This window comes from Camelus bactrianus, chromosome 20 (genome assembly GCF_048773025.1).
Source record: "Camelus bactrianus isolate YW-2024 breed Bactrian camel chromosome 20, ASM4877302v1, whole genome shotgun sequence".
Classification (NCBI taxonomy): domain Eukaryota; kingdom Metazoa; phylum Chordata; class Mammalia; order Artiodactyla; family Camelidae; genus Camelus; species Camelus bactrianus.
In genome coordinates, this window is record NC_133558.1 from 15,284,122 (window position 1) to 15,311,416 (window position 27,295).

The 27,295-nt window shown below is 36.8% G+C and overlaps 1 protein-coding gene across 4 annotated transcripts in view; it reads left to right on the forward strand.

The window, feature by feature from the left end:
* LOC105084198 (uncharacterized) overlaps positions 1-26,223 on the forward strand; it is a 987,172-nt gene extending 960,949 nt beyond the window's left edge. For all 4 annotated transcript variants that reach the window (XR_012500990.1, XM_074348172.1, XM_074348173.1 and 1 more), the window contains one exon: positions 14,054-26,223. Coding sequence is in view for 3 of the 4 variants with exons in the window: in XM_074348172.1 (XP_074204273.1) it covers positions 14,054-14,132 (79 nt within the window). In the remaining variant the exon portion in view is untranslated. The remainder of the gene's footprint in view (positions 1-14,053) is intronic.
* Positions 26,224-27,295: the final 1,072 nt, after the last annotated feature.

A 27,295-nucleotide genomic window follows, 5' to 3' on the forward strand; every position in this document is an offset into this window, starting at 1 on the left:
TTTCTCTTTTTTTTTTTGTCTGACTTTATAACTTAGCATAAAGTTTACAAGGTGTGTCCACTACCTCATTCCTTTTTATGGCTGAATAACATTCCATTGTATAAATATATCACATTTTGTTTTTCCCTTCTTCAGTTGATGAACATTTCACTGTTTCCCCTTTTGACTATTATGCATAATGCTGCAATGGATTTACATGTGCAAGTTTTTGTGTGGAAGTATGTTTCCAGTTCTCTTGTGTAAATATCTAGAGTGGCATTACTGGGTCGTATGGTATCTCTATGTTTAACATTTTGAGGAGCCAACAAAAAGTTTCCAAAGAGCTATACCATTTACATTCTTCTAGCAATGCACAAGGTTTCCAATTTCTCCACATCCTTGCCAATGCTTGTTATTATTTGTCTTTTTTAAACTTTTGCCATCTTAGTGAGCGTGAAGATGTACCTCATGTGGTTTTGACTTTCATTTATGACTAAAATTGTGTATCTTTTCATGTGTGTCTTGACCATTTGTTTTTGGGAAACATCTCTGTTCAAGTCTTTTGTCCTTTTAAAAACTGGGTTAATCTTTCATTTTTGTGCTTTAAAAGTTCTTCATATATTGTGGTTACAAGTCCCTGATAAGATATGTGATTTGAAAATATTTTCTCCCATTCTATTGGGTTTTTTTTTTTCACTCTTGGATGGTGTCCTCTAAAGCAAAATTTTTAATTTAGATAAAGTCTAATTTTCCTAAATTTTTCTTTCATATTATGTGCTTTAGATTGCCCTATCTATGTCTAATGATGTCTAATCCAAAGTCATGAAGATTTATTCCTGTATTTTCTTCTAAGAATTATACAGTTTTACCTCTTTAATTTCAGTCTATGGTCCAATTTGAGTTAATTTATGCATATAGTCTAAAATAAAAGTCTCAACTTCATTCTTTTGCATATGGATATCCAGCTGTCCCAGCACCATTTGTTGAGAAGACTTCTCCCTTAAATTGTTCTGGGGCTTTTGTAAAAATGAATTAATAATTAGTGTATAACTTTATTTCTAGACTTTCAGTTCTATTCCACTGATGGATCGAACAATCGATCTACCTACCTACCTGTCTATCTACCTATCTACCTACCTACCTACCTACCAGCTATCATTTTATCTGTACTACACTGTCTTGATCCCTATAGCTAGAAAGTTCTGAAATCAAGAAATATGAATCCTCCAAATTTTTTTTCAAGATAGTTTGGCTATTCTGGAGTTCCAGGCTGCAAGTATGAATTTTAGGATGTTTGTCAACTGCTTAAAAAAAAAAACAGCTGGGATTTTAGTAGGGATTATACTTAACCCATGTATCAATTTGGGGAGAATTGTCATCTTAGCAATAATAAGGGGTTGGAGCATTGACCTTCACCCCATGCAGTTGAAAATTCACGTATAACTTTATAGTCGGTCCTACAAATCCATGGTTCTGCATCCTTAGGTTCAACCAACCATGGACTCTGCAGTACTATGGTGCCTATTTGTTGAAAAAAGATAGTATATAGGTGGACCAGTGCAGTTAAGGGTCAGGTGTATACAAATACTGAATCATCATGTTGTACACCTGAAACTAACATAACACTGTACATAAATTTTACCTCAACTTAAACAAAAAGAATAATGCCTACCCCTTCCCAAATGATGTTCACATCCTAATCCCTGGAACCTGCAAAGAAGTTACGACGCATGGCAATTAAGGTTGCGGATGGAAATGAGGTTGCTCATCTGTTGATTTTAAGAAGGGGAGACATTTTGGACTATTTGGGTGAGCTCAGTTGTAATCACAAGGATCTTTAAAAGTGGAAGATGGGAGAAAGAAAAGTCAGAGTTATAGGGAGATTTGAAGACACTACACGGCTAGTTTGAAGAAATGGTCATGAGTAAAGAAGTAAAGAAGAGTAAAAGAAATTAAAAAAAAAAAAGGGTAAAAAAGAAATGCAGGCAGACTCTAGAAACTGAAAAATGCAAAGAAACCCATGGTCCCATAGAAGCTCCAAAAGGATTACAGCACTGCTGATACCTTGACTTTTGCCCAGTGAGACCCATTTCGGACTTAAGACCTCCAGAACTCTAAGATAATGGATCTATATTATTTCAAGCCACTAAGTTTATCCTAATTTGTTACAGCAGCAAAAGGAAACTAATACAGCTGTATTCCACATTTTGGTATATTTTTTCATTTTCATTCATCTCAAATATTTTCTAATTTCCCTTATGTACTATTTCTTGGTTCCACTGGTTATTTAGGGGAGTGCTTTTTAATTTCCACATGTGATATTATCAAATTTCTTTCTATTATTGATTTCTAATTTAATTTTATTGTGGTCAGAGAACATACTTCATACGATTTCAATCATTTAAAATTTATTAAGCTTTATTTTATGGCCTAACATATGGTGTATCTTAGAAAACGGTCCATGTGCACTTGAGAAGAATGTGTATTGTGGTGTTGCTGAGTGGAGGACTCTAAAGAAGTCTGTTAAGTCTAGTTGGTTTATACTTTTTTATTTCTTAGTTCAGCATCTGCCTGATTATTCTATCCATTATTGACTTGGGGTAAAGTTTTGAAATATTACAACTACTGTCATTAAATTGTGTGTCTCACTTCAGTTCTTCAGTTTTTGCTTTGTGTGTTTTGGGGCTCTGTGACAGAACAGGTTAAGTATACAACTGTTACATCTTAATTATTAATTCATCATTTTATCATTTGAAAACTCTATCAATAGTAACAATTTTTGTCTTAGGGTCTGTTTTTGTGATATTAGCATAATCATTTCAACTCTCTTCTGAGTACATTTTTGCGTGGCATATTTTTTTTTTCTCCTTTTACTTTCAGTCAGCCTAACTGTGTGTTTGAATTTGAATTGTGTCTCACAGACAGCATACAGTTTGGTCATTTTTTAAAAAATCCATCCTTCTTATCTATGACTTTTCATTTTAGTTCCGATCTATTTACATTTAATGTAATTACTGATAAGGCAGGATTTATAGCTGCCATTTTCCCATTAGGTTTCCATATAACTTAGTCTTTTGTTCCTCTGTTCCTCCATTACTGCCTTCCTTTGTGCCTTCTTTCCTAGATATATTTTATTTTATCACTTTAATTCTCCTACTGGTTCTTTTACTATATTTACTAGTGGTTGCCCTGGGGATTACAGTTAACATCATAATTTAAAATAATCTAGTCCAGAATAACAGAAACTTAATTTCAATAACATACAAAAACTTTGCAACAGTGCAACACCACTCCCTTCCTGTACCTTTGTACTATTATTGTCACACAAATTAAATCTTTATACATTATAAGTCAATACAGCCTTATAACTGTCACTTTATGCAACTGTGTTTTAAATCAAAAAGGGGAATAAAAGTTATTTATGCATTTATATTGTCTCTTATATTTACCTATACAGTCAGTTACCTTTACCGGTGCTCTTTATTTTTTTATGTGGATTCAAGTTACTATATAATATCCTTCATTTGAGCCTGATGTACTCCGTTTAGTATTTCTTATAAAACAGTCTGATAGTGACACAGTCTCTCTTTTTTTGTTTGTTTGTTTTTCATCTAGCAATGTCTTAATTCCTCCTTTATTTGTGATGGTATTTTCACGGAACATGGAAAATTTTACAGTGTTTTCTCTCAGCACTTTGCATAGTCATCCCATTGCCTTCTGGACTTCATGGTTCCTGATAAGAAGTCACCTCTTAACCTTACTAAGGATCCTTTGTGATAAGTCATTTTTTTCACTGATTTCCAAGATTTAGTTTTTTGATGAGTGTAGGTATGGATCTCATTGAGTTTATCCTGACTGGAGTTCACTGAATTTCTTGAGTGTTCAGAATAATGCTTTTCATCATTTTGGAACTTTTCATCTTTATCTCATCAGTCTTCTGCCTCTTTCTCTCCTGAGAATCTCATTATACGTATGTTAGCATACTGGTGTTCCATCGGTCTCTCAAGTTCTACTAATTTTTTTATCATCATTATTTTTTCTCTCTGTTCCTCCGAGTGCATAATCTCACTTAACCTATCCCCAAGTCTACTTATTATTTCCTCTAACAGTTCAAATATGCTGCTGGGCCCCTACAGCAAATTCTTTTCAAAATTTCTATTTTGTTATTTTTTATAACTTATTTTCCTTTATCAGTGTTCTTTATTTTGGTGAGAATATTTTTCAAGCCTTCCTTTAAATCTCTGGAAATGTTGTCTTGCTTTTTGAACTTACAACATCTGATTTTAAGTCTCTGTCTGGTATGTCTGGGCTTCTTTAGAACAGATGCTACTAACTGCTTCTTCTCCTAGGCAGGCTCTATACTTTCCTATTTCTTTGTGTCATCTTATAATTTTTTGTTGAATCTTGACATTTTAATTAAAATACAGTGTGGTAACTGTGGAAATCAGACACCCCTCCATTAAGTTTTTAAACAATCAATTCAAATAACAAAATATAATAAAAATAAAATACTAGCAAAGACGTATCAGTCATAACCACCCCTAAATAAAGCAGAAGTGACAATATTACTATTGACACAAGAAATTAATGTGATTCAAGAAAAATTAATAAATAGAACATATGGCTTAATTTTATATTTGTGAAGTATATGCTACACCATTGGTATACTTATAAAATTTTGTGCTATAAATGATTTATTATGAATTTCACACAGTGATGGAGAGAGATGGTATTCTGTGTGTTATTGTTGCACACACATGTACTTCATTCATCCCTTATTATTTTCTTGAGATTTATGTAAAGATTTGATGTGTTTAGTTTTTTGGGTTTTTTTTTTTTGTTTTTTTTTTAATGGAGGTACAGGGGATTGAAGCCATGACCTTGTGCATGCTAAACATGTGTTCTACCACTGAGCTATTCCCACCTCCCTAGTTTTAATTTTTGTTTTCCAGAGTGTATTCCTTTAAAAATAACCATGACCCTTCAGTTATATTTGGGTAGATAATGAGGCCTAACTTCTGGGAAAGTAAACTTGAGGTTAAATTCTCATTTTACCCCCAGTTCAAATGATTACATTAGACTTCAGCAAAGGATATCAGACTTTTAGATTAGTGGGAAAATATCATAGAGAAAAAGGAGTGAGTGGGGTGACAACTTCTTGAGCCATGGCAGTCTTCAAAAAATAGAAATAAGAAGAAAGGATGTACACACATATATACATATACACACAGACTCCTCTTGACACACATATGAAAACAGAAACACACAGATGAGGGAAAAAAACACACGATGGACTTTACAATGAGGTCGAAATTGCTGTACAAGTGAGGGTGTGCTTTTGGGGACTGTATTTTTCTGAGAACAGATCTTACAAATTTGTATATGTGTTCACCAGAGGAAAGAAATTTTAAAACCTCCTTCTTGCATTTGCTGCCTGGGAGTGTTTAACCCGACCTCTAGGGAGGCCCTGTCTCTTAGGGAGTGAGAGTCACTTCTTGAAGTGTGGTGAAGATTGATGGCAGCCAAGCTTGCATTAATTCAAAGCTTCTAGTTCCATGAGTGAAACTGGATCCCTGGGGACTTGGAAATTGCTGTGGGATTTTCAAATAAACAGGCTTTGGAACCACTGATACAAGCTAATTGCTAACAGAAACTTGAGAAGCTGGCAGAAAGAAACACACCAATGACTGGTGAAAAATATTTGGTTTGAGCAAGATTTGTAACGGCAAAAAAAAAATAGAAAGTCTTGGAGGCTGGGATGTTCTGCTGACTAACTTATTCTGCAGTCTGGCCTGAGGCCTTATCAGTGGATTAAGCCATCCTTATGTCCAATTCTGTGCTGGGGTCTCCAGTGCTTTAGAGCAAGTATAAGAACTGATGACTTGAATTTAAATTCATTCTTCACTAAAGAAGAAAAACATTATTCATGTTTATATTAACATGCAGGTTCTGCTGAAAAGATTTGCCTAGGACCAGTTAAGTATAAAGCTTAGAGATTCCTAGAGTTGGACAAGATTCATAAAGAGAGTGATATTTGAGCCATGTTTGCTAAAAACTTCTTGAATTTTATAACAAAACCCAAGGGATAATTGGAATATTCACTGTTGATAATTCATCAAGGCTCAGGAGAAAAAAGTTATTCCAGGTGCCCTCTGGAAGTTGGACTGAGTAATGACATTTAGTTGTGAGATGCTGGGGCAACCTTGAAACTCAGAAGTTAAGCTGGCATGCCTCTGACTCTTAAAGTTGGACCCTCTCAGGGAGCAGGGTGCTGTTGGTGGAGAGTAGGTCAGTTGGTCAACAGGTATTAGTGTATTCCTCAGATCAAATGGGGCTCTGTCCCTTCATTTGATCCTAGTGTGAAAGAGTCAACCATAATTATTTTAGGCATAGGTACCAGCTACATTTGGAAGTAAATGCAACCAAATCAGTGATAGACTGGTTGTAGAGAATGAGAAAGGAAGACACTACATTGTTAATATGGGTGGGGACGGATATGAGTGGTATGGCCATGCTCCAAAACAGACAGAGAGGAAGAAAAGTTTTGGCAAGGAAGATTACCAGAATAATTTTAAATTGACTAGATTTTAGCAGCCATTTAACCCAGCTTGTTCTCTGTATTAAGACATAACTGAAGTCTCCAAATAGCAAGTAATCAATAGAATTAGCAGAAAAGCCAATCTGAGAACTCAGACTTACTAAAACTTAAGTCCCGAGATAATATTTCTCAGAGATGACATAACTAGGGTCTTGACTGGATGAACCAAATGGAGAGGTATTTGCCTCCTTCTCAGTGAGGATGAGGAGCTAACCAAGAACTTAACAGAAAGTGGAAGAAGCCTGGAGAGTAGACGGTGGTATATGTGGTAATATATCATGAAACTCCAATTAAATGGTTTTATAATGTGAAACAGATTTGCTATGGAAATGGCAATGGATAGGACATGGAGCCATTCACACAGTGTTTTTAGTCATCAACCCCTTATAGTCATTTTAACTTTTCTTATGCAGATACTACAAAATCAAATAGGAGAAAGCAGCCATTGATACTAGTAATTAAAACTGACCCATGATTACATTGTGCATGCCCAATGCTAATAGTGACTACTTCAGCTACTGCTTCTACAAAGATAAGCAGGGGGGATAGGAACATGGACAAAATGCAGAACAAGTAAAGAATGAGGGCAAATACTGAAGCTACCATTGCATTACTAATGGAATTTTCCAGAACTGCCTTGATAGATCTGCTTCTGTATTCGTACTTTTCAATTTCTCTCGCATCTTCCCCATGCTTGGTTTCCTTTCCAAAAAGAATTTCTTTACTTAGATTTAAAAACTATTTGCTCAAGGCTCTCTTGAAGACCCCTAAGCCAAGAGAATACGGATGTGTTCTTTTTGCCCTTTTAATTATGTGCCATGTAACCAATATAAATTTAGTAAACAAACCACACAATATTCGTGGATCTGATTGTTTCTGGCAGCCAGTGGCTAAAACTTCATAATGTAACATATTTGTGGTTGTCAGTACACAGAGATTATATTTACTCCAAAGAACGTAAGAGGGAATAGCAAACCAACTCTTTTAAGGTCAGGATGCATAAAATCATAAATAGATATAAAAACTTTTGCTTCCTTTGCTTCCTGGTTTAATATTTTGGCATTATGTTTAACTTTAAAAAAAATATCTGCAACATTTGGTATTATCCAGATTACTTGGAAAAGATGAGTCCAAAACTGACTCTCTCCTTTTAAGGTCTGCTGGATATGGTCCTATGTGGATAGAAAAAACTGTAAAATAAAGTGTTCTCTACATGCTACATATGGAAAGACTTAATATAAATTAGTCCTAGCACTGCAAAATCAGTAGTGTATATAATGTCTTATGTTTTAATACTGTTATCTTGAGCATTTTAATGTGATTTACAAAAAAAAACTGTTACTCTACAATAAATGTAGAGAACAATGGATTTGTGTAGTATGAAATAATACATCAAAATAAAATCATGAGTGTACTTCCATTTCTCTTTATGGCATGGTATGATCTAGTTCTTGCTCACATATGGAACTCTGAGCACTGTGGCTTTACCAGTGGAGACTCAAAAGAGACTTTAAGGTGATTAACGCTAATTCTAAATATATATACATTTTGATGAATGCAAAATCTATTTAATAAAAAGATTTAAGTTGTTCAGAGTGTCTTGTACAAACCTAAAACAAGCTTTCTTTGAAAAATTAAATTTGTTCTTTTTTAAAAAATGACATCATCCAAGTGTGTTTTTAATCAATTATCACTTAGATAATTCAGAGGGCAACATGTATGGAAAAACAATGGCGTGATTAACTAGGCGTTGACCTTATGTCATGGCACCGGTCCAGGGAGAGCTTATTAGTTTGAGCTAGCAGTAAATATGAAACCGAGGGCATCGTAAATCATAACAGTAGGATTAAACTGAATGTGAATCAGATACATGGGTAAAGCTGAGACATTCCCAGTTAGTCCAGAAACAGCTCCACGCAGTTAGTGGAAAAGAAAACAATAATTTTCATACACAGGTCTATGCACAATCCTTTCCATTTTATCTAATAATTTTCAATGGAAGAAATTGGTCCTTATACTTAAATAGGAATTTTCCTTAATTAAATAAATCAGAAACAACGGCACTTAGGATAGCTGTTGATGCTAGGCAGGACAAAATCTTTGGGGGGGGGGGTCTGTATTTTGTTTCTCAGAGTGTTTTATCTAGTCATATGTTAAAAGCTTCGAGAACCAGCACACCTTAAGGCCATTGTTTTCACACCATAAACTCACTGTGTTTAGTTTGTCCGGCTCATCATAGAAGTTTCCAATTTTGGAAGAACATTACGACCCGTTCTTCCCTGTGGCAGCCAATTAACTGGCTGGACCGTATTAGACAATGACTGAAAACTGGTTGGAAGAGTTTTGAGCCCCATTTTGATTCATCCCTAATATACATAAAAACACCTAATCAGGGTCTTAAACAGAGCTTTGAGTAATGACACTTGAAAACTTAGTTCCCAAATTAAGAAAGAGTATTCTGAAAGTTCCCTGCATTTAGGATTGTCAGGTTGATTCACTTCTTACCTGTCATGAACATGTTCACTTTGTTTGCAAAATCTGATAATTGGTCAGAATCAGTAAGTTTGAGTTTTTATTACTTTGTTATTTCTGGATATAAGTCTCTGGTAATGTAACTATCAGAGGAAAATGAAAAGCAGGAAAAGACCTGGAAAGTAATTATTTGGTATTATGGTACAATAGCAACAATAAAATTGTTTCAGTAAATATGATTTCTTTTTTTTCCACTTTAAGAGAAAATTGAATAAACCCAACTGTGTATGGAAACACAGCCAATCAGTATCCACTAACTTAGTAATGTCAGTTAATCAGAAACAAACATGTGCTTCGTATTCCTTTGGAGTTTGTACATGGGTATTCTTCCATTTATATATATTCATTTTTCAATCAGACACACTGACTGTATATAAAAAATATATTTCCCTACCGTCGTCTGCTTATAAGCCAGCTGTTGTTGTTGCTTTAATAGTTGCCATTAAGACTTACTTGTTCTTCCCCAGAGGCACTGAAAATGTTCACCGTGGTGTGAGTCATACGGATGGCTCCTTCCCGTCAGAGGATGAATCAGTGTGGGATGCCTAATTCCAGAGGGGTCTAGGGGAGGAGAAGAGATGGTCAGTGTCTATCGTCTTCCAGCTCAGTCCATTCCAGAAATACATACACAAAAACGACTCAGTCCTTTCAGTCTAGACCAGAGGCTGCTTCAAGCACTTTAATCATCTTGGATTCGTGGTAGAAGCAAAGCAGGAAAGAGAGGCCGATAACATTATATTGCACATATGATTATTACCCTGGATGAAGAAACACACTTTTGTCAACCTGTGTAAGAGTTAAATTAACTTAGTAAATTAAAGGAAGTTAAAAGAGAAGAAAAAAATCTATTTTTATGATTAGAGAAAATACAAAATTATACAGGGTAGGTGACATTTTATGTCATTCAATTTTGTTAGACTATAGCAAGCCAATTAGAGAAAATTAAATTTCAAGCCTGATTGATTTTTTTAAATATTCATTTTAAGCCCTGCATTTTGTGTTTGTTATATTCTATAGGAAATATCAAAGAACGTCCGCTGCATCAGGAATTAAATGAAACCTATACTGTCAATAGCCTAGCTGGGGCTTTTGATAAAGTATTATGACATTTCCATATTATGCAGCACCATAAAATGCTAAACATACACTGAACACAGGACTGTAAGTTTCAAAAGGCACATACTGGAAGCTGGAGTGTTTGGCATTTATAGCTGGCTAGCATGGGAAGATAATGAGGAGTTTGATACCTTGGAAATCATAACTCTGAAATATATAACAATAGTTTCCCATCAAGATGGATCATATATCAAGCAATATTGGAGGATAATTCAAGTCCGCAATGCAGTCTGCTTTTCATTTCAAGTGGAGGGTGATGTAAGCCATAATTTATCCAGGTAGTACGCATGTGGGAAATAATGACAAATTTAAGAGCAACTCATGACAAAGAAATCCACTTAGGAAAAAGATGAAAGATTTGATGTCCTCTTGGCTCTCAACTTTTTTCCCACTACTATTCCTACCCTTTCTCCATGGCTGGAAAATCTTTTGTGTTAATATGGATTCATGATGAAATATAAGTATTTCTTTAAAAATATAAAGGGACATATACAGCTACCAGGTAGTGTTACCCGCACTGGTGATTGCGATAAAGTGGGATAAATCATTTTCATGATAGCTTATTGTGAGGATCTACGTCTCCAGGAAAATCTAAATAACTGTCTGCCAAAAACCACTTCCCATGTTAAGATGTGCAATGACTCTTATACACTAATTATTTCTTTATCCCAAAACTCCTTTATATAGAAATGGAGTTGGGGTGGCCTAGGACCAGCACTTCTGGACTTTGAAAAGAGCTAAATGATATTTTGCTTTAGTTTTTCATTTCAGTATTTAATGAAATATTGAGAGAGTGGTAAGACAGAAGGAGTTTTTAGTGAGAATAATCCGTTGTGATCCGACAAGATAGTGGGAACTCCCTGGCCTTTCCCCATCAGCTACGTAGGCTCGGCCAGTTCCACTTGGGCTCTCCATGTGCCACTAGATGAAAATATATCTCATTTCAGAGAGGGTTAGAGTTTGGCAAGGTGGACCGGAGTTTTAGCTCCCTCTCTGCCCTTACTTCCTTTTTTTAAAATAATATGAAGCTATCTCGCCACTCTAAAATCTAAAGACACTATATAAACAATGGAGCCATTTTTCTTCTTTTTTTTTTTTTCTATTTAGACTAAACCTTACATCTTCATCTCCCTGAAAACCAATCAATCAATCAATTTAAACCAGTGGTCAGGAGATAGGTCTTTTCATATCTGATGACAGTGAAATTGTTTTTAACACTTTAACTTTCTTGTGCCTCAGTTTTCTGCTTCATTTGTGCTTATAAATATGGTGATAATGGTAGCAAAACACATCCTTGCCTTTCAATTATCAACGCTAACGTGAGAAAAAATAAAAATGAGGTTAATATAAATTATCAATCATTTTATTTTGGTGTTAAAATTAATTTCAATTTCGCAAATTTGTATTTTCTTTAATTATGGGAGGAAGGCATTGTTTCAATTGATTTGGATTCTTTGATTACTCTCAGAGTAACACAGAAGGTAACAGATAAATTCCAGCACAAACTCAAGTAAAACATTATTTAAGGATATAGCACCATCTCCCAGTGTTCTTTTCAGATTTTTAAACTTAATTCCTCTTATTTTTACTTAGGAATTGGTTTCTAAAGAGATTTAAAAAAAAGTTGTTAAGATGGTTGACATTTTGAATTTTTTTTTTACGGAGGTACAGTTAGTTTACAATGCTGTGTCAATTTCTGGTGTACAGCACAATGCTTCATACATGAATATACATATATTCATTTTCATATTCTTTGAATATTATATTTTAATTTCATTGTAGTCATTTTCCCCCTTAAAGTCAAGTAACCTTAATTTCTTTTACATTCTTTTATGTCCTCATCACCAATTATGTAATCATTTCCAATGCTCTACTTTAGTGTCCTTACACATATTCAAAATCATTCATCTTATTCACTCTTTAAAGAATTCTGAACACAAAATGAAAAGTGAGATGATAGAAAAATAATACAAAAATTAAATATTTTAGAAAAACTATCACATAGCAAGCACTCACAGAGAAAGCTTAGGTTAAACAGGCTTATACTTCAACAGCAGGGCTTAACTTAGACTTACTTGTTTACTTATAAACACCTGACTTTTATCACAAAGGGGTTGTCAGAGATTTTAAAAAAATAAACATAATAAAGATAAAACAAATACCTGAGAGAGAGTAAAGGGAACATAAGGGTTATACTCTAATAAACCCCTGGATATAAGAAGTATATATATGAAAGTTACACTGAAGTTAAAGAAAGGCAGGTCACAAATTTGCTCTCAAAGCTTTCAGCAGTGAAAGTAAAAAGGGAACCAGTATTAATTACAAGAATCACAATATTCCTAAGACTTAAGAATGAAAACAAAATAGAAAACCATGATTTAGGAAAAAATATCCAAAAGTAAAAACCTGAGAAATTTCCCTCATAGCTTCTCATAAACAGGTATTGGATAATGTAATAGAAATATTCCTATAGGAAGTATAATGGCCCAATTTTATTGGACTGTTGTTTATGGGGCTTCTCAATACAGGCAACTGGCATAAAGCTACTGGATAATTTAGTGAAAACCAATAAAAACATTGCAAAACAGTCTGGTTCAATGCCCAGCTCTTTGGTCTGACCCAAAGATAGAGTCAAAATATATACGAAAATAAATATTTAACATGCCCATCAAGCCTACGGGTACAAACAATTCTCCACAGCCCGTGTTTTGATAAGGATTAAATGGCAGAGACTTAAACATTTTCACCTGCCTGAGAGGACCTGCAGTGGCACTACTTGGCACGCAGATTAAGTGTTCAATCATATCCCTCAAAACTCAATTAAACCAACACAGTCTTCAACTGCCTTTCTTATCTAAGATAACAGTAGGACCTGGTCTTAAGAAAAGGTATAAGGAAGAAATAATACATCAGCCCAAAGGAATAACTGAAATCCCCCCTTTTTCAAATTTAGGAACTATCAGTCTTAAAAAACATGTAGTTCTAACACACTTATGTGGAAACTATCTCTGGCTAGCCACAGACTTCTCTGAGAGAAATAAACTCAAATTAGTAGAATCCGTGCTACTGATGTTAACAAAAGGTGGACATGAACACTGATATTCATGGCAAGAAGTGTGTTTCAACAGAAATAGTTTCTCGTACATGTGAAGTCAGAACACTGATCACATTTGGTAACTATGAAAGTGATCTGAAATGCACACAATGGTCTATAAATATAGTTTTGATTTGTTTGGCTTTCCACAAAATTAAAAATGAAATGCTACCACTCGTTTGCCAAACACATCAACTATTTGGTCAAATTCATTTTGAGGGAATCTGGAGAATGTTCCATTACTTCAAAAGTTGCCTTCTTAGAAGAGGAGGCTTGCTCCCCACCCCCACACCCCAAGAGAGCAATGTAGAGAACAGAATTCTCCTGGAAAAAATTTCCAGCTCTAATTCTCAAGGAAAAGTAATTTCTTATTTGCCTCCTCAGCCCCCTTCGAGGACCACACGGCAGTTTTGTTCTATTGCTTTTTTTTCTTCCCCTCCTGTAACCTCTCATTCTTACAGCGCTGAAGAGTTTAAACAAAAATGACTTTGTTTGGTTCTGCAGAATTAACACGACACTCAGGCTTATTTCTAATTGACTGCAGATGTTTTTTCAGCAGAGAAAAGCCTCAGCCTTGTGTGCATAATTCTTACACTGCCCTAATGGAGGGAAGTGAGTCCAAAATTAGCAACTTTCTCAAGTCAAATATGGCTATGTGCCACTTAAGACTTTGGTTTTTGTTGTTGTTTTGTTTTGTTTTATTTTGTGATATATATATTTTCCAATTTTCCCAGGGTGTTCAGACAGAAGATCTTAAAAAATCTGCACAGGGAGGACCACCACGTTTGTAAGAAACTTAGAAAGTCACACTAATCATTGTGGCAGTGCGTTTACGTCTCCACTCTGCTCTCTGCCCTCAGAAATAGAACTTTAAAAAAAATCGCAAAATCGTTGATCTCTGCACAGCAGAGTGTCAAGCTTTGGAGGGAATGAGGTCAACTCCAGGGTTCTGTTTTGACTGCCCTGAGACGGAGCTGCTGACACGGACAGACTTGTGAACACCAGCTGAAGACAGGGACACTCTGTGTTCTTTTGACTCTTGGCTTCAACAATTTGCTGCGAAAGATGTTACAACCTCATTGTTCCTTCCAGATCCAAGGCCCTGTGTTTATGTGTCCAGAACAGCAGGTTTGGAGGCTGATTATGTTGTCTTTTCAAAATATCACTTTGATTATTGAGAACTTCATAATTAGGTGGTTCGTGTACAACGTCTCTGCTCCAGAGGCCTGACCACGGGACTGACTAGAGGAAGAATGCATGGCCCATGGAGACGTGTGTTGTAGGTGGAGGAGGTGTGTGTGCTGTGCTCTTCTCTCCTTTTGGTGGAAATTTCAGGACAATTAAGCCAACTTTCAGAAGGTATGATTACATCTAATGTGAAAATAAAGAATCCCCAGGGATTACACATTCATACTTGAGGAAAGAATGTCTGAGTGGTTAGAGGGACGTTGTAATAATGCTAATGAACAGAGAAATCAGACCCTGGTTTACACTCAGGACTGGATTTAGACAGATACTCAGTGAAGGAAGACGATTCCTGACGACCACCAGCATCGTCAGCCCCCCACCCAGACTGCTGACGTGCGGCCACTCTCACCTGGAGCCCTCTTGCTGCCCTGCAGTCACTGGGTTTTGATTGGTTTCAACAGTACGCTTGCATTTTGGAAAAGTTCATCTGCAAGCACAGCGTCAACAGCAGGTCTCAGTGATCCAGACAACGCTGACTTACTGTGGATTTTGCCTCCACGGAATTATTTTCAAGGACTCGGTTACACAATCATTCAGATCCTAATTTAGATAGGGAAGCATCCTTTTGGCATATGGTTTCAAAAAAGACTTTCAAGCAAAACTTAACACTTTGAGGAGAGAGGAAAAATATATTCATCTTCTGTTTTTGTTTTTTTTTTTTTTTTTGGTAATCGTTATAGGCCTTCCAGGAAGTCTCTGTCACGGACTCAAAGTAGGTCACAGCTTGAGAAGCTAGAGGTGGACTCTTGGCTTCTAGAGAACCAGCTCTTCTCTTGCTCAGACCGTGTTTATGAAAATGGAAAAGTCACGAGAGCGTATCCTACTGGGTTGTGGTTTTTTTTTCCCCACATTGTAGGAAATTGTTGTTAATAAACTACTTAAACGTTAAAAATGCAGGAATTTCTGAAGTTGCTGTAATAATAAGACACTGTCCTTAAGAGCTGGGAAGGTTCAATGGGCTCAGCCCGTCTCTGTGCATATGAGAAGATTTGGCGCTTTAAGGATAAATAATGAGCATGCTATTTCAAAGTGGAAACAGCAATATGAAAGTTGAGGAAAAAGAATTACTGGAGACATGAACAATGTCTTTATAAATACCCTCTACGTGAGAACTCTTACAGGTTAAGAGATGTTAAGCTTCCATATGCCAAGCAGCATACCTACCTGCCTGACCTATGACCTTACCAAGCAGATGCCAAGGTGAGTTGAATATAGGTGTTAACAAATTATAAAGTGTATATAGCTTTTAGAAAGAAAAGAAGCACCAAAAAACACTAGAAAATCAAACCAACACCTGCTTCTTTCAGAGCCTGAAGGAAAAGAGGATTATTTTTGAAGCATGTTTACATTTAAACAGCAGTAGAAAAAGACTTGTATTATCCATAATCAAGGAAAACATTTTAGGCTGATTTCAGCCAAAAAGACTACGCCAGAATACAGTAACTAGTAAATAGATTTTCCCCCCATGCAATACCAACAAAGAGCTTGGACACACTGACCCACAGGGCCGGATAGCCAGGAAACAAAAGCCTTTCCTCAATGCCTTAGAAATTTGATATTAAGCAGTTCCCAATGCACTTAATTTTTGGTTTCTTTTCTCTCCGTTTCAGTCTGTTTGTTACCTGCTCTGTGTATTTACTTCTAAAGCACCTAGCTAATAGCTTTTAGCTAAATAACTTCTGCTTTTAAAGGGAATTCAGTGTCGTAATCTCACGTTATCTTGTAATTGTTTTTAATGGATGGGTCTTTCTGTTTAACTAAGGATTTCTGACCTTTAGGACTGTTAGTATTTCTAGGTGATATTTACTCTGTTGATCTCTTGCTTTCATTGTTCCTTTGCACTCTTTGTGTGTAGTTTCTATGTTTAAACTGGTGATTTCATGTATTTTGAAACTAAACACTCAATCTCCTTGGTCTGTATACTTTCTGGTCTCTAGCTGTGGAAGCACCCTCCTAATCCACCAGATAGATGTTGAAATCACAGCTTCAGATAAACTCTGGTGCTTCCTGTTGGAGGAGAGGAGTTACCTGATGGGGCTTAGCAACTCTAACTTATTTTCTGTTTGATTTTTGTTTACTATAGCTAATAATATCAGACTTCAGCATTTCAACAACTTACTGAGAAAGGAGGAAAAGAAAAAAATTTCTGTAAGACCTTCACACTATGGATTATTTGCTACTTTGGGGGAATGATTAAGGGTAAAATGGTACACTTAAAACAGTGTTACTTATTCCCCAAGGACAATATCGAGTTACAAATTATCTACCAGATGGTTTGAGGTCAGTTCTCCTGGGATGGGGTGAGATTGAGAGGGTATGTGAAATAAAGTTAAACAAATGCTTAAGGAGGTTCTAAAGGAAAGACTCAAATAAAGGGGTGTATGAAAGTGGAAAAGATCAGTGGAATACTTTTTATCTTAATAACTTGTTCTATACTTATGGGCTCAGAAGCCCGTAAGCAAGGTTCAACCTCCAGTTTCCATCACCTGGAGTTAGGAGGCAGTCTGCCTGGATCCCTGTCCCATGGCACGGCCCCTGGAGTGAGAAGGCTGGAATGGAAGTGGAGTGATGACTGTGAGTCACTGCACCCTGAAGTGGATGCCACCCAATCTTCCCACATCACTCCTATGTTAGCTAAGCAATGTCCTTCACAGGGAACAGGAAACCTCTCAGGAGTCTTCGAAGAATAAAAGCAGCAATCGAAAGTGAGGTACTTAAGCAGTCCCAGCAAGCAAGAAAATGCAACAAACACCATTCTATTTACTGGCTTTCAAAAATTGAAAAAGAAAAAAAAAAAAAGATTTAGCACCAGAGTGCATTTAAGAAAGAAAAATCAAGACAGTCTAGCAGAAGCTGGGGGAGGAGGGAACACACGGAGTAAAAATTCCCTCTGAGCCTACAGAAAGCAATAAGAGTTCTCATTTAACCTCAGAAAATGACTTGAGAATCACTTGTACTTTGAAACGATTCTAAATTGCAAACTAATTTCCCAGTGGGATATGTTGATGGCCTACTGTACACAGCATAAATAATGAGTTTGCAACCAGGACCCCAAATAAAGCAGTGCACGTTCATGGAATTTATGAACAATTTTTTTCCCCATCTGACATTGCAATGTTAATGCTTCCAGTTAGGAGTTTTACTGTGTCAGCAGGTGAATTCCCTGGCAGTAAGTCAAGCTCTAATGGAACACGCTGGTAGGAATGATTATGCCATTGCAGTGTAAAACTCTAGTGTCAGTATTAGGCTTCTAGAATACACGGGCACAGCCTGCTCCCTACCCCGACTGCAGATGTTCTCGGCTGTTTGACTTTTAATGTTACACTTGAAATTGACCATGGCAAAGTAAGATTTCTATTTTATACAGGATTTCAGAACTGGAAATTATAATAATATCAAGCCAAGCCTTCTTTTCTATACAAGAAAGAAATCTGAGGCTGGTTAGATGGTACCCATTAGTAAGTGGCAGGACTAGGATGCCAACCCAGGACCCCTCTATTCGTGCTCTGTTCCTGTCTCTCTTTAGGATGCTGCCTCTTGCTCAAAAAAAAGTTGGATGCAATAAATTTTATAACTGTGTTCAAGAAAACTGGACAAAAATATGAATCTGCAGTATAATAACAGAAGACAAAGCATACGCTGGTGTATCTGATCATTCAGACTTCTCTGACTGAGAGACAGACATGCAGTGAGAAGTCTACAACTGAGTATGATTTTTCACAAGGCTTCATCCTCAAAATTAATGATATTACTAGATTGAATGTGACTGAAGAGTTAGTATGATGCCTAAAAACAACTTGCTGAGGTTATGACCGATGGTCCTTACTCGCCTTCAAAAGTGAAGAAATACCTTTGAGTCAGAAACAATTGAAATTTCCTAAGAAAGGCTTGTGTGCCACGTGGCTCAGGAAGGTGTAGCCTGGGTACACTCAGCCACAGCTCTTCTGAGACCATTCAGGGGTGTCTATTCTGTGGGGGACATGTGGTTTCCTCCACAAGAATGATGCCCAAATTCTTAGCCACTCATCCCAGGGTGTTTACTCTGCTACACAGTACGGACTCCGCCCCTCAAAGCAGTTCCATTTCTACAACCTTCCTTAAGCATCCCACGGTTCATACAGCTGGCAGCAGTGTTGCTTTACTGCACCTTCTTCATTCATTATAGGCTTCTAACCCTAAGCCTATAGGCACAATCTGAGTTCTAGTCTAGCATGAAGATTGGTGCCACCATTACAAAGCCATTCCATCTGGGCTTGGATGTCAACCAGCAATCCTTTGCTCATTGGTTCCTTTTCCTCTTCTTTACATCCACTGTTTTAGTCAACGCTCTTTTCAAATCCTCTACTTGATTTCTTCATCATCGTTCTTTATAGATAAGCATCCTTTTCCATTTCTACAAAGTCCATCAAGAATACCTCAAACTGGCACCCATCGCCATCAAACTGTACCCCAGACCATCACCCTCTCCTTTCCTACACTTGTCCTTCTATTGTCTGGACCCTATCACATTTTGCTCCAAAAGTTGTCCACTCTTTTCATATAGCCTTTTACTTTCAGCAGGCAAACATGTTTAAATATCTTCAATCCAAGAGCCAGAAGAAAAGCAGAAACAAAAAATTTATTTGGCCACCCATCTCCCTTTAGCTATTACTCTGCTCACCTTTCTTTAAAGAGTAACCTGCCCTCCCAGCACTTCCTTACCTCTACAACTTTCCTACGAACAGGCACCTCTGCCCCCCAACCCAGACACATTTTACCAAGCCTGTCCAAGGCTTTCCAGATGCTAATGTCAAATAACATGTTTAATTCTTCAACCTACTAAGATTCTCTGCTGAATCTGTTCCTTCTTACAACCCTGCTTCCTTTGGCATCAGTGACACTACTTTGTCCTGATTTTCCTGTGACTATTCTTGACAATTCTTGGCTGGTTTCCATTTCTATCTCTTACATGTTGGTGTTCCTCAGGATCACATCATCAGCCTTTGCTTTTTGTCCCATTTCACCCACTCTCTTTGGGTGAAAATGCAGCTCTCCTGGCCGCAACTGCCATTTCCACGTGGTAGCTCCCAAGTCTGCATTTCCAATCCAGACCTCTCTTCTGTGTAACAGAAAAATATGTTCTACTATCAACTGAACTTCATTTGCAGGAATTGACATACATTTCTAAGTAGATGCAAATCTGGAGCCAGCCCCTTCTTACTTACCTCCACCTCATCCTTCCATGTTCTTCACCTGAGTGATGTATTCATCCACCCAGCCGACTAAATCAGGCAACCCATCACTCTCTTTCTCTCGCTTCCTTAACTTTTCAATCCAATTAGTGGCCACGATGCTATATATATTCTTTCATCTTAATGTCTCTCAAATCGTCTGCCTCTTCACTCCTCCAGCTCCACTGCCTTGGTTCAGACCAACTGGCGCCCTCCCAGATTATGGATTATTGAAATAGCAAGCCCAGTGGTTTCCCTGCCTCCCCCCATGCCTTCCTCCGTTTCCTCCTCCCATGTAGATAGTGAGATGAAAAACATTCTTCAGATGCTCCACATGACTAAGGATAAAAGCCAAACTGCTTCACATGACACTAAAGGCTCTCTGACATTTCTTGCTTCTTTACCCTACAGTCTGGAGCATGTGCTAAATGGCCTGAGAAGCCTGTCCTCTCTCATCTCTGTCGTAGTGCTTATACAGAGCACTGCTCTTGGTGTTCACCTTCTCCCTTCTCCATAAGCCCCAAGGTGGGAGACTGGGACCAGGTCTCTCAACACCTCAGGAGGCCTGGTTCATACTAAATACTCAGTAATATTTCTCAAGCAACTAGATGGCCATGTATCTAAAGTACATTATTATAATCATGGTCATATATTCTCAAGCATATGCTTTCATGTATTTTTATCTTTTTGTTTCATTATATGCACTTACAAAACATCAAATGGCAGATTGCATCCCCCCCTCAGTTCTTACCTTGGTCTTTAAGCTAATAATAAACATATTAATTGAGGACTTATTATTTTCTCCCAAGCATGTTTTTATTACCTTGCCTTAATTTACTTATTTAATTTCTTCAAAAACTACATGGAGTTATTATTACTATCTCTGCTTTATGTATGAGAAAATTGATGCAGGGAGAGGAGCAGAGTGGAGCTTGAAGATGCGGGTCCAGAGCCCCCCTTTTTAACTGCGCTGACATCCTGCCCAAGTATCAGTGTTCCGCAGCCTTGGGGTTGTGCTTCATCCTAGGTTTCCCTTCCATTCATTCTTTCTTTAAATACACTCATTAGAACTTAATTTTTATAATTTCAAGAATCAATAGCAATACATTTTCCGACTTGAAGATGACACTTCTTGTTTCTAGCAGTCTGTAATACGTACATAGTGTAAAGAGAGGATTACAAAACACAGCCATGAATGAGTGGCAGAAACTATTAAGGTCTAAAAGTGCTTAAACATTCCCTTCAGAATCCACAGATAGTAAAAGATAATTAAAATACATTTAGTACATCCATCCAAAGAGTGCCATAAAAGATATCTAATGGTGACAGAGATTCCTGTCGCATTTTTTTGTATTTGTTGACTGAATTATGAGTGAAATATATCCCAGTCATTGCCCAAAACATGAGGAGCTCTCCATATGTTCATATACCTCCAGAGTCACACAGTCCACAAACTTCCAACTATTATAAACTCTTTTAAAAATAAAATGTAATACTCCTAGTCTAAAACACACTTCTAAGTGCCAAGTTCTTCCTAGAGTATTAGGACTTGTGTCAGGGTAATGGTGACAGAAGGAATAAATCTGTTCCTTTGTTTATGCCCACAGTTGGAAACAAAGTGAGTATCAGCCCACACAATTCAGTTGGCATTATTCTAAAATACCCTCCTCCCACATGAGGCAGGATTTCATATTTGCAGAAAATATTTATCCCAGGGGCTGCAAGCAATATGACATTGACTCTATCTCAGACTTCTAAACCGCCATATTTAGGTAGGTTACAAATGCCACGTCAAGTGTCTTTCAACACATTATAAGAATGAGGAATGTGGTGGTAAGGACTGTACATTCTTAGAAGGGCTGCATCTATTTAACCAATTTGTAATGGACATCAGCAGGATAGCAGCCTAGCCTGCACTTACCAATGTTTGACCGAGTAGATGGTCATTTTGCAGGAACCCACTGGTTAACCAGGAGTTTTCAGTGTGGGTCCATGACAGCGTGGTCTGGCCAAATATGTCAAAAGCTGAGGGAAGTGGGGCACCAGTCTTCACATTTGCTTGAATGCCAAGTTGAAACTATGAAGATGTTTTATTGTCTGAACAGTGATGGTGTCCTGAGCTGTATCATGATATTAAGTCAAATTACTTCTGCTTAATTCTCATCACAGCATGATTTTTAAATTAAAATTAAATGTTTGTCTTTTCTCTTTTAGTTGCTACTTATCCCTTATGTAAAAGGCATGAAAGAGTTAAGTAGCAAAACCCACTAATACAGACTTTTTTTGCAGAGTCATGTTTTTAATTAACTCACTTACTTCTTTTATAAGCATTTGTTACTGATATCTACAATGTGTCTGTCACTGAACCAGGCAATAGAAATGCAAATACAAAGATACCTCCTTTGCTTTCAAGAAGGTTATAATGTTTTAGAGAAGACACACAAAATTAGGTTACAGTGGAATATGATGAGTGCTTCAGCAGTAATATGAATATTTGCTCTGGAAAACATACCAGCAACAAAAATTTTTGGTTTTAGCTGATAGCCTTATAGAGAAGAAATCTTTTGGGGATGGTTAGGTGATAGCCTTATAGAGAAGAAATCTTTGCCTTAATTAATGAATAGAAGCTCACCTGAAAGGGGGGTTTGCTTTACATTCTAGTGCAAAAACATTGTAGCAGAATGGTCTGATCTATCTTTCAACTCCTGCAGCTGCAGTGGGGGGGTGACTACGGTATTGAAGAAGACAGTGACCTTTTTACAGGACCAAAGGGAAAACCTGGCGGTAAATGGCCTTGGGCTTTCATCTCAGAAGTTACTTTAACTACATCTTAATTTGAGGAGCTGCATAAATCTCTCCCCACCACAGACTTGAAGCTTGAATGCATATGCAAACATTTCAAAACACTACCAAGATTTTGTTCCTTGTAATGGTTGCAAACATCCCTTAGATTTAGGTAACAGCAATCAGCAATCAGAAGACATCAAAATGATACAAGCGTAGGGCTGTGATTAATAGAGGCACAGAGAACATACGGATGAAATGTGAAGAACTGCCATTACAGAAACTGACCATGCTCCACTGTTACTGTGGAGGATTTCACACCACAGTACAGCCGGTCTTTCAGAGACAGTGAGAGAAGCCAGAGCCACAGAATTTTAAAGATGAGGAAAGATCTGAATGAAGACCCCCACTGAGACCCCTTGTCCCACTGCTTCTGGATGAGGTCACAAATACTACGGTGAGGAGGTAATCCCATTTAATAGGTTGCAACTATACCTGAACCTTACCTACTTTTCTTGTTATGTATGGCCCAAAGATGAATGGTGCATTGTTTAGCTGCACATTTCCTGGCATGTGGGCAGCTCTCCATAAATATTTACGGAAGGAATGTGTACACTGTAAATTGTTCATGCCACAACACAAGTAGTTTTCTTTCCCCCATATTAATCCTTTATTAGTTATTATAAAGCGCATGTTAAAAGAATCCCTTCTACTGTTGCTAAATAAAGGTCTTAGAAGGGAAAGGATGTACCAAACATGTGCAGCTACTGCTGAGTTATTCTAGTTCAATAAACCACAGAAAGTAATGCTGAAAGGAGGGTTCTTCAGTTTGACAGATCCTCTTTGTAGGCTAGCCTCCTTTTTAATCTACAGTTCTTACCTTTCTATAAATATCACTTAAATTGAGGGAAAAAAAACAATCTGAGTTTGGTAGATTCTCATGGCACGTGTCAGATTGATAACTCTTTCGGTGAGTCAAGAGTTTATGTGGAACCCAAAAAGCTGTCATGAGTGACATATCTATGATGGCTCTGGTGGAAAAAGTTGCTTCATGTGCCTCTATCTTTGTTAATTACTGATAGAGACGTTTCTTAAAGCCCAGACCATGTTAGACAATGAAGAAAGGGATTTTAAGCCATTTTATAGGAAAGAATTTAAAAGTTTTCAAGGCTTTTTAAAAAACCGTCAGAAATTAACCTAAATTATACAATACTTACCAAGACTCCAAATAACCAAAAGCTAAAATAATCCAAATTTGATGTTGTAACTACTATTATTCATACTTTCGGTTTATGACTAGAAATAACATCCTAGTTCTTCCTGAATCACAGAATTAAATTTAGAATAACTGTATTACGAAGTATATTTGATAATATTCTGTTCATCTGAATATTGGTCTATCATATAAATGTTACACGTTTATTCATGCATTCAAAAAAGCATTTATGGCGGGGAAGGGTGTAGCTCTGTGGTAGAGCACGTGCTTAGCATGCCCGAGGTTCTGGATTCAATCCCCAGTACCTCCATTAAAAATAAAGAAAGAAACCTAACTAATCCCCCCTCCAAAAAAAGCTTTTACTTTCTATTTGAGGGCAGCATGCTAGATACTATGGTTATAAATAAATGGATTGGTCCCTACCCTCAGGAAGATTAAAATCTAGTATATTAAAACTACAACTTTTTGTTTGTTTTGTCACCTCTCTCTGGCCAATGACTGTCACATTTGACTAAGATGATGGATTCATAGCCATTGTGCAACAAAAAAGGTGGAGAAAAAGACACTACACACAAGAAAGGATAACAAAAAGTCATCTATTATTTATACTGATAGCACCTTATTATTATTATTATATTATTATTGTTATTAATAAAGCCTTTTTTTCCCCCATCAGGTTGAAATCTCGTTTCAGGATACTTCAGGCCAAAACTTATTCAAGAAATAACCCCAAATCACAGACATAGAAAACAAACTTATGGTTACCAGTGAGGGAAGGGGATGGAAAGGGATAAATTGGGAGTTTGAAATTTGTAGATACTACTATATATAAAATAAACAAGTTTATACTGTATAGCACAGGGAATTATATTCACTATCTTATAGTAAACTATAATGAAAAGGAATATGAAAACAAATATATGTATTTGTATGTATGACTGAACTATTGTATACCAGAAATTGACATAACATTGTAAATTGACTATATTTCAATAAAATTTTTTAAAAAAAGAAAAAGAATCCCAGCTACATGGTGGTAAAGAAAATTCAAGATTCAAGACAACTGAAGTCATAAATAGCTCATGGCTCAACTTAATTGTTCTTTCTCCTCTCAATGCTGCCTGTTAAAATTTTGCGATTGGAATGCTTTCCATCTGTGCCTTTACTTGAATTGTGCAAACATAGCTGATGAAAACCACTATCGCTCTTTTAGTCTCCGATCTGCTTTGTGTTGACACACTCACAACCACACAAGCGTTAGCTCAGTCACACACGATGTTATATATGCTTTATGTCCCATGTTCAGAGTTTCTCTCTGTACTTCAAACTGCTTTACTCATTCTTATTGTTATGGAGAATATCTACCCACACGCATGCAGACATATTATCCATAGGATTGATCGCTGTGAAAGTTGTGTTGGGTTCTTTTAAATATTAAACATTATTAAATGTAAAAGTAATATTAAATGTAAAGGCTCTAGTAAATTAATGAAAGCAAAAGAATATGCTACTTTAGCAAATATTGGTTCTTGGTATTTTTTTCCTCCAATAAAGTGTTTTCACTTCTCTCACGCATTTACACGTTCTTCTCACAAGGCTACCATGGTAACCAAGTACTGCTCTACAGGACACCATTCACATTATTGTTTTTTCAGTTATTGAATTCTTTATTTCTGGTTGGGTTTTATAATTTCTAGTTCCTTGTTAAAATCCTCACTGGGTTCATCTATTCTTTTTTGGGGGGGTGGGTAATTACTTTTTTAATGGAGGTACTGGGGATTGAACCCAGGACCTTGTGCATGCTAGACAGACACTCTACCACTGAGCTATATCCTTCCCCCAATGTAGATGTATTTTGAATATGTTCATGAATATGTCCTTCTACTCTGCTATCTTGAATGATCTCCTATTTTAAAAAAATAATTGTGTAGCTAATTTTATTTATGGATGTCCTTTCTTAAAACCTCCCTTTCTAGAACAACTCATTGAAGAATTATCATATATTTAGTGTCTGTATTATGATTACTGCTCACACATTCCCTTGGTGATTATAGTCCTCATGTACCAAATAAACTATGTAAGATACCAAAGCTAAAAGTCAAACGGACCATTTCCCCTTTGGTCCCTCCATTTATACAACTCATGCTTCCGAGTTTCTCTCTGTAATTACTATGTTCTGAGAGGAGATAACAAAATGTTCTCAGTAGACAGTACAGATACCTCTAAACCCAAATGATCTAAATATTCTATGTCTATATATTGTTGTGTAGATGGAACATTTTTGCAGCTCAGTCAGTGAAATGTACACTATTTCTATGCTTGAAGAGATTTGTAGCTGATTACATTTGTAGAACATAATACCTCTTCCCAGGAAATATGTTGATTTCATATAAGTGTTTTATGAAGGTGCTGTGTATGTATGCACGTGTGTGTGTGTGTGTGTGTGCATGTATGTGCACACTTTCAACACATACCTCCTGATTTCTTCAGGATTATCCAGGAGAGCCTTTTCCAGAGAGTTTTATTTCTAAGCTTCACATGAACATCTGGAGTTCTCAAGGTGAAAATGACTCCTCATGGGTTGGTCTTAACAGCAGGCTGGGTAGCACACACTGAAAGAGATTAAGATGGACAATGGGACCACACAACAGTTTCCTCCCTTATAAACCTTTTACATCACTTACCAGAATTTTAATTCCATCTGCTAAGTAATGCAGGGCCCAAGAGCAGAGGCTGGGCATGCAGCCATGGGCTGGATCCCTCACTGCTTTCTCATGGCACCTGCACTGCTGTTTCTGTGGGCCTCTGGTGAAGCAAGGCAAGTCTGAGTTAAATGGTTAATCCTTTAATTTTTTCAATAGGAAGAGAAAACATGATTTTAATGACCATTTGCCCATTGCTGGAAAAGTATAGCCCTTTACAATTTAGACCCAAATAATCTTATCAATTAACATATTTTAGAATATTCTCTGGTCCTTTCTACTACATTATTTTAGAATGATTTAAGTTAGCGTATTTAAATATAATTCTTGGAAGAAAGATCTTTCCTTAACAAAGCTGGAGTGCTCATTGCCAGGCAGCAGAGATGGGCTATGTTAATGTCAATTTCTTTACTTTTTATAAATGCCACCTGTGTTACCAGCATTGATTTGAAGGTGATGTAATTTTCTTGCACATCCATTAGTTTTATAGGTTTTTGGCAAGCCCTGCTGCTGTGTTGATTAGATATAGTAACTGTGTCTATTTAAACATGGTTTTAAATGCTTGGCTCGACTCTCTGTATTGGCTGGATAACAAGACATACAGTAGATGCTTTAACTTAAGGTTGTGCTGAGCAGTGATTTGACACATAGCTTAGTGTTTAGCCGTTTGTGATAATAAGCACTTTAATTGTGGAGTTAATTGTAGGTACCTGCAAGACATACCTTTAAGTGATCCTGACAAATGAGATACAGACCCTCATTTGTGAGAGTGGCTTTATTCTAACAATGTTTCTGAAAGCTCAGTCCTCAGAACAG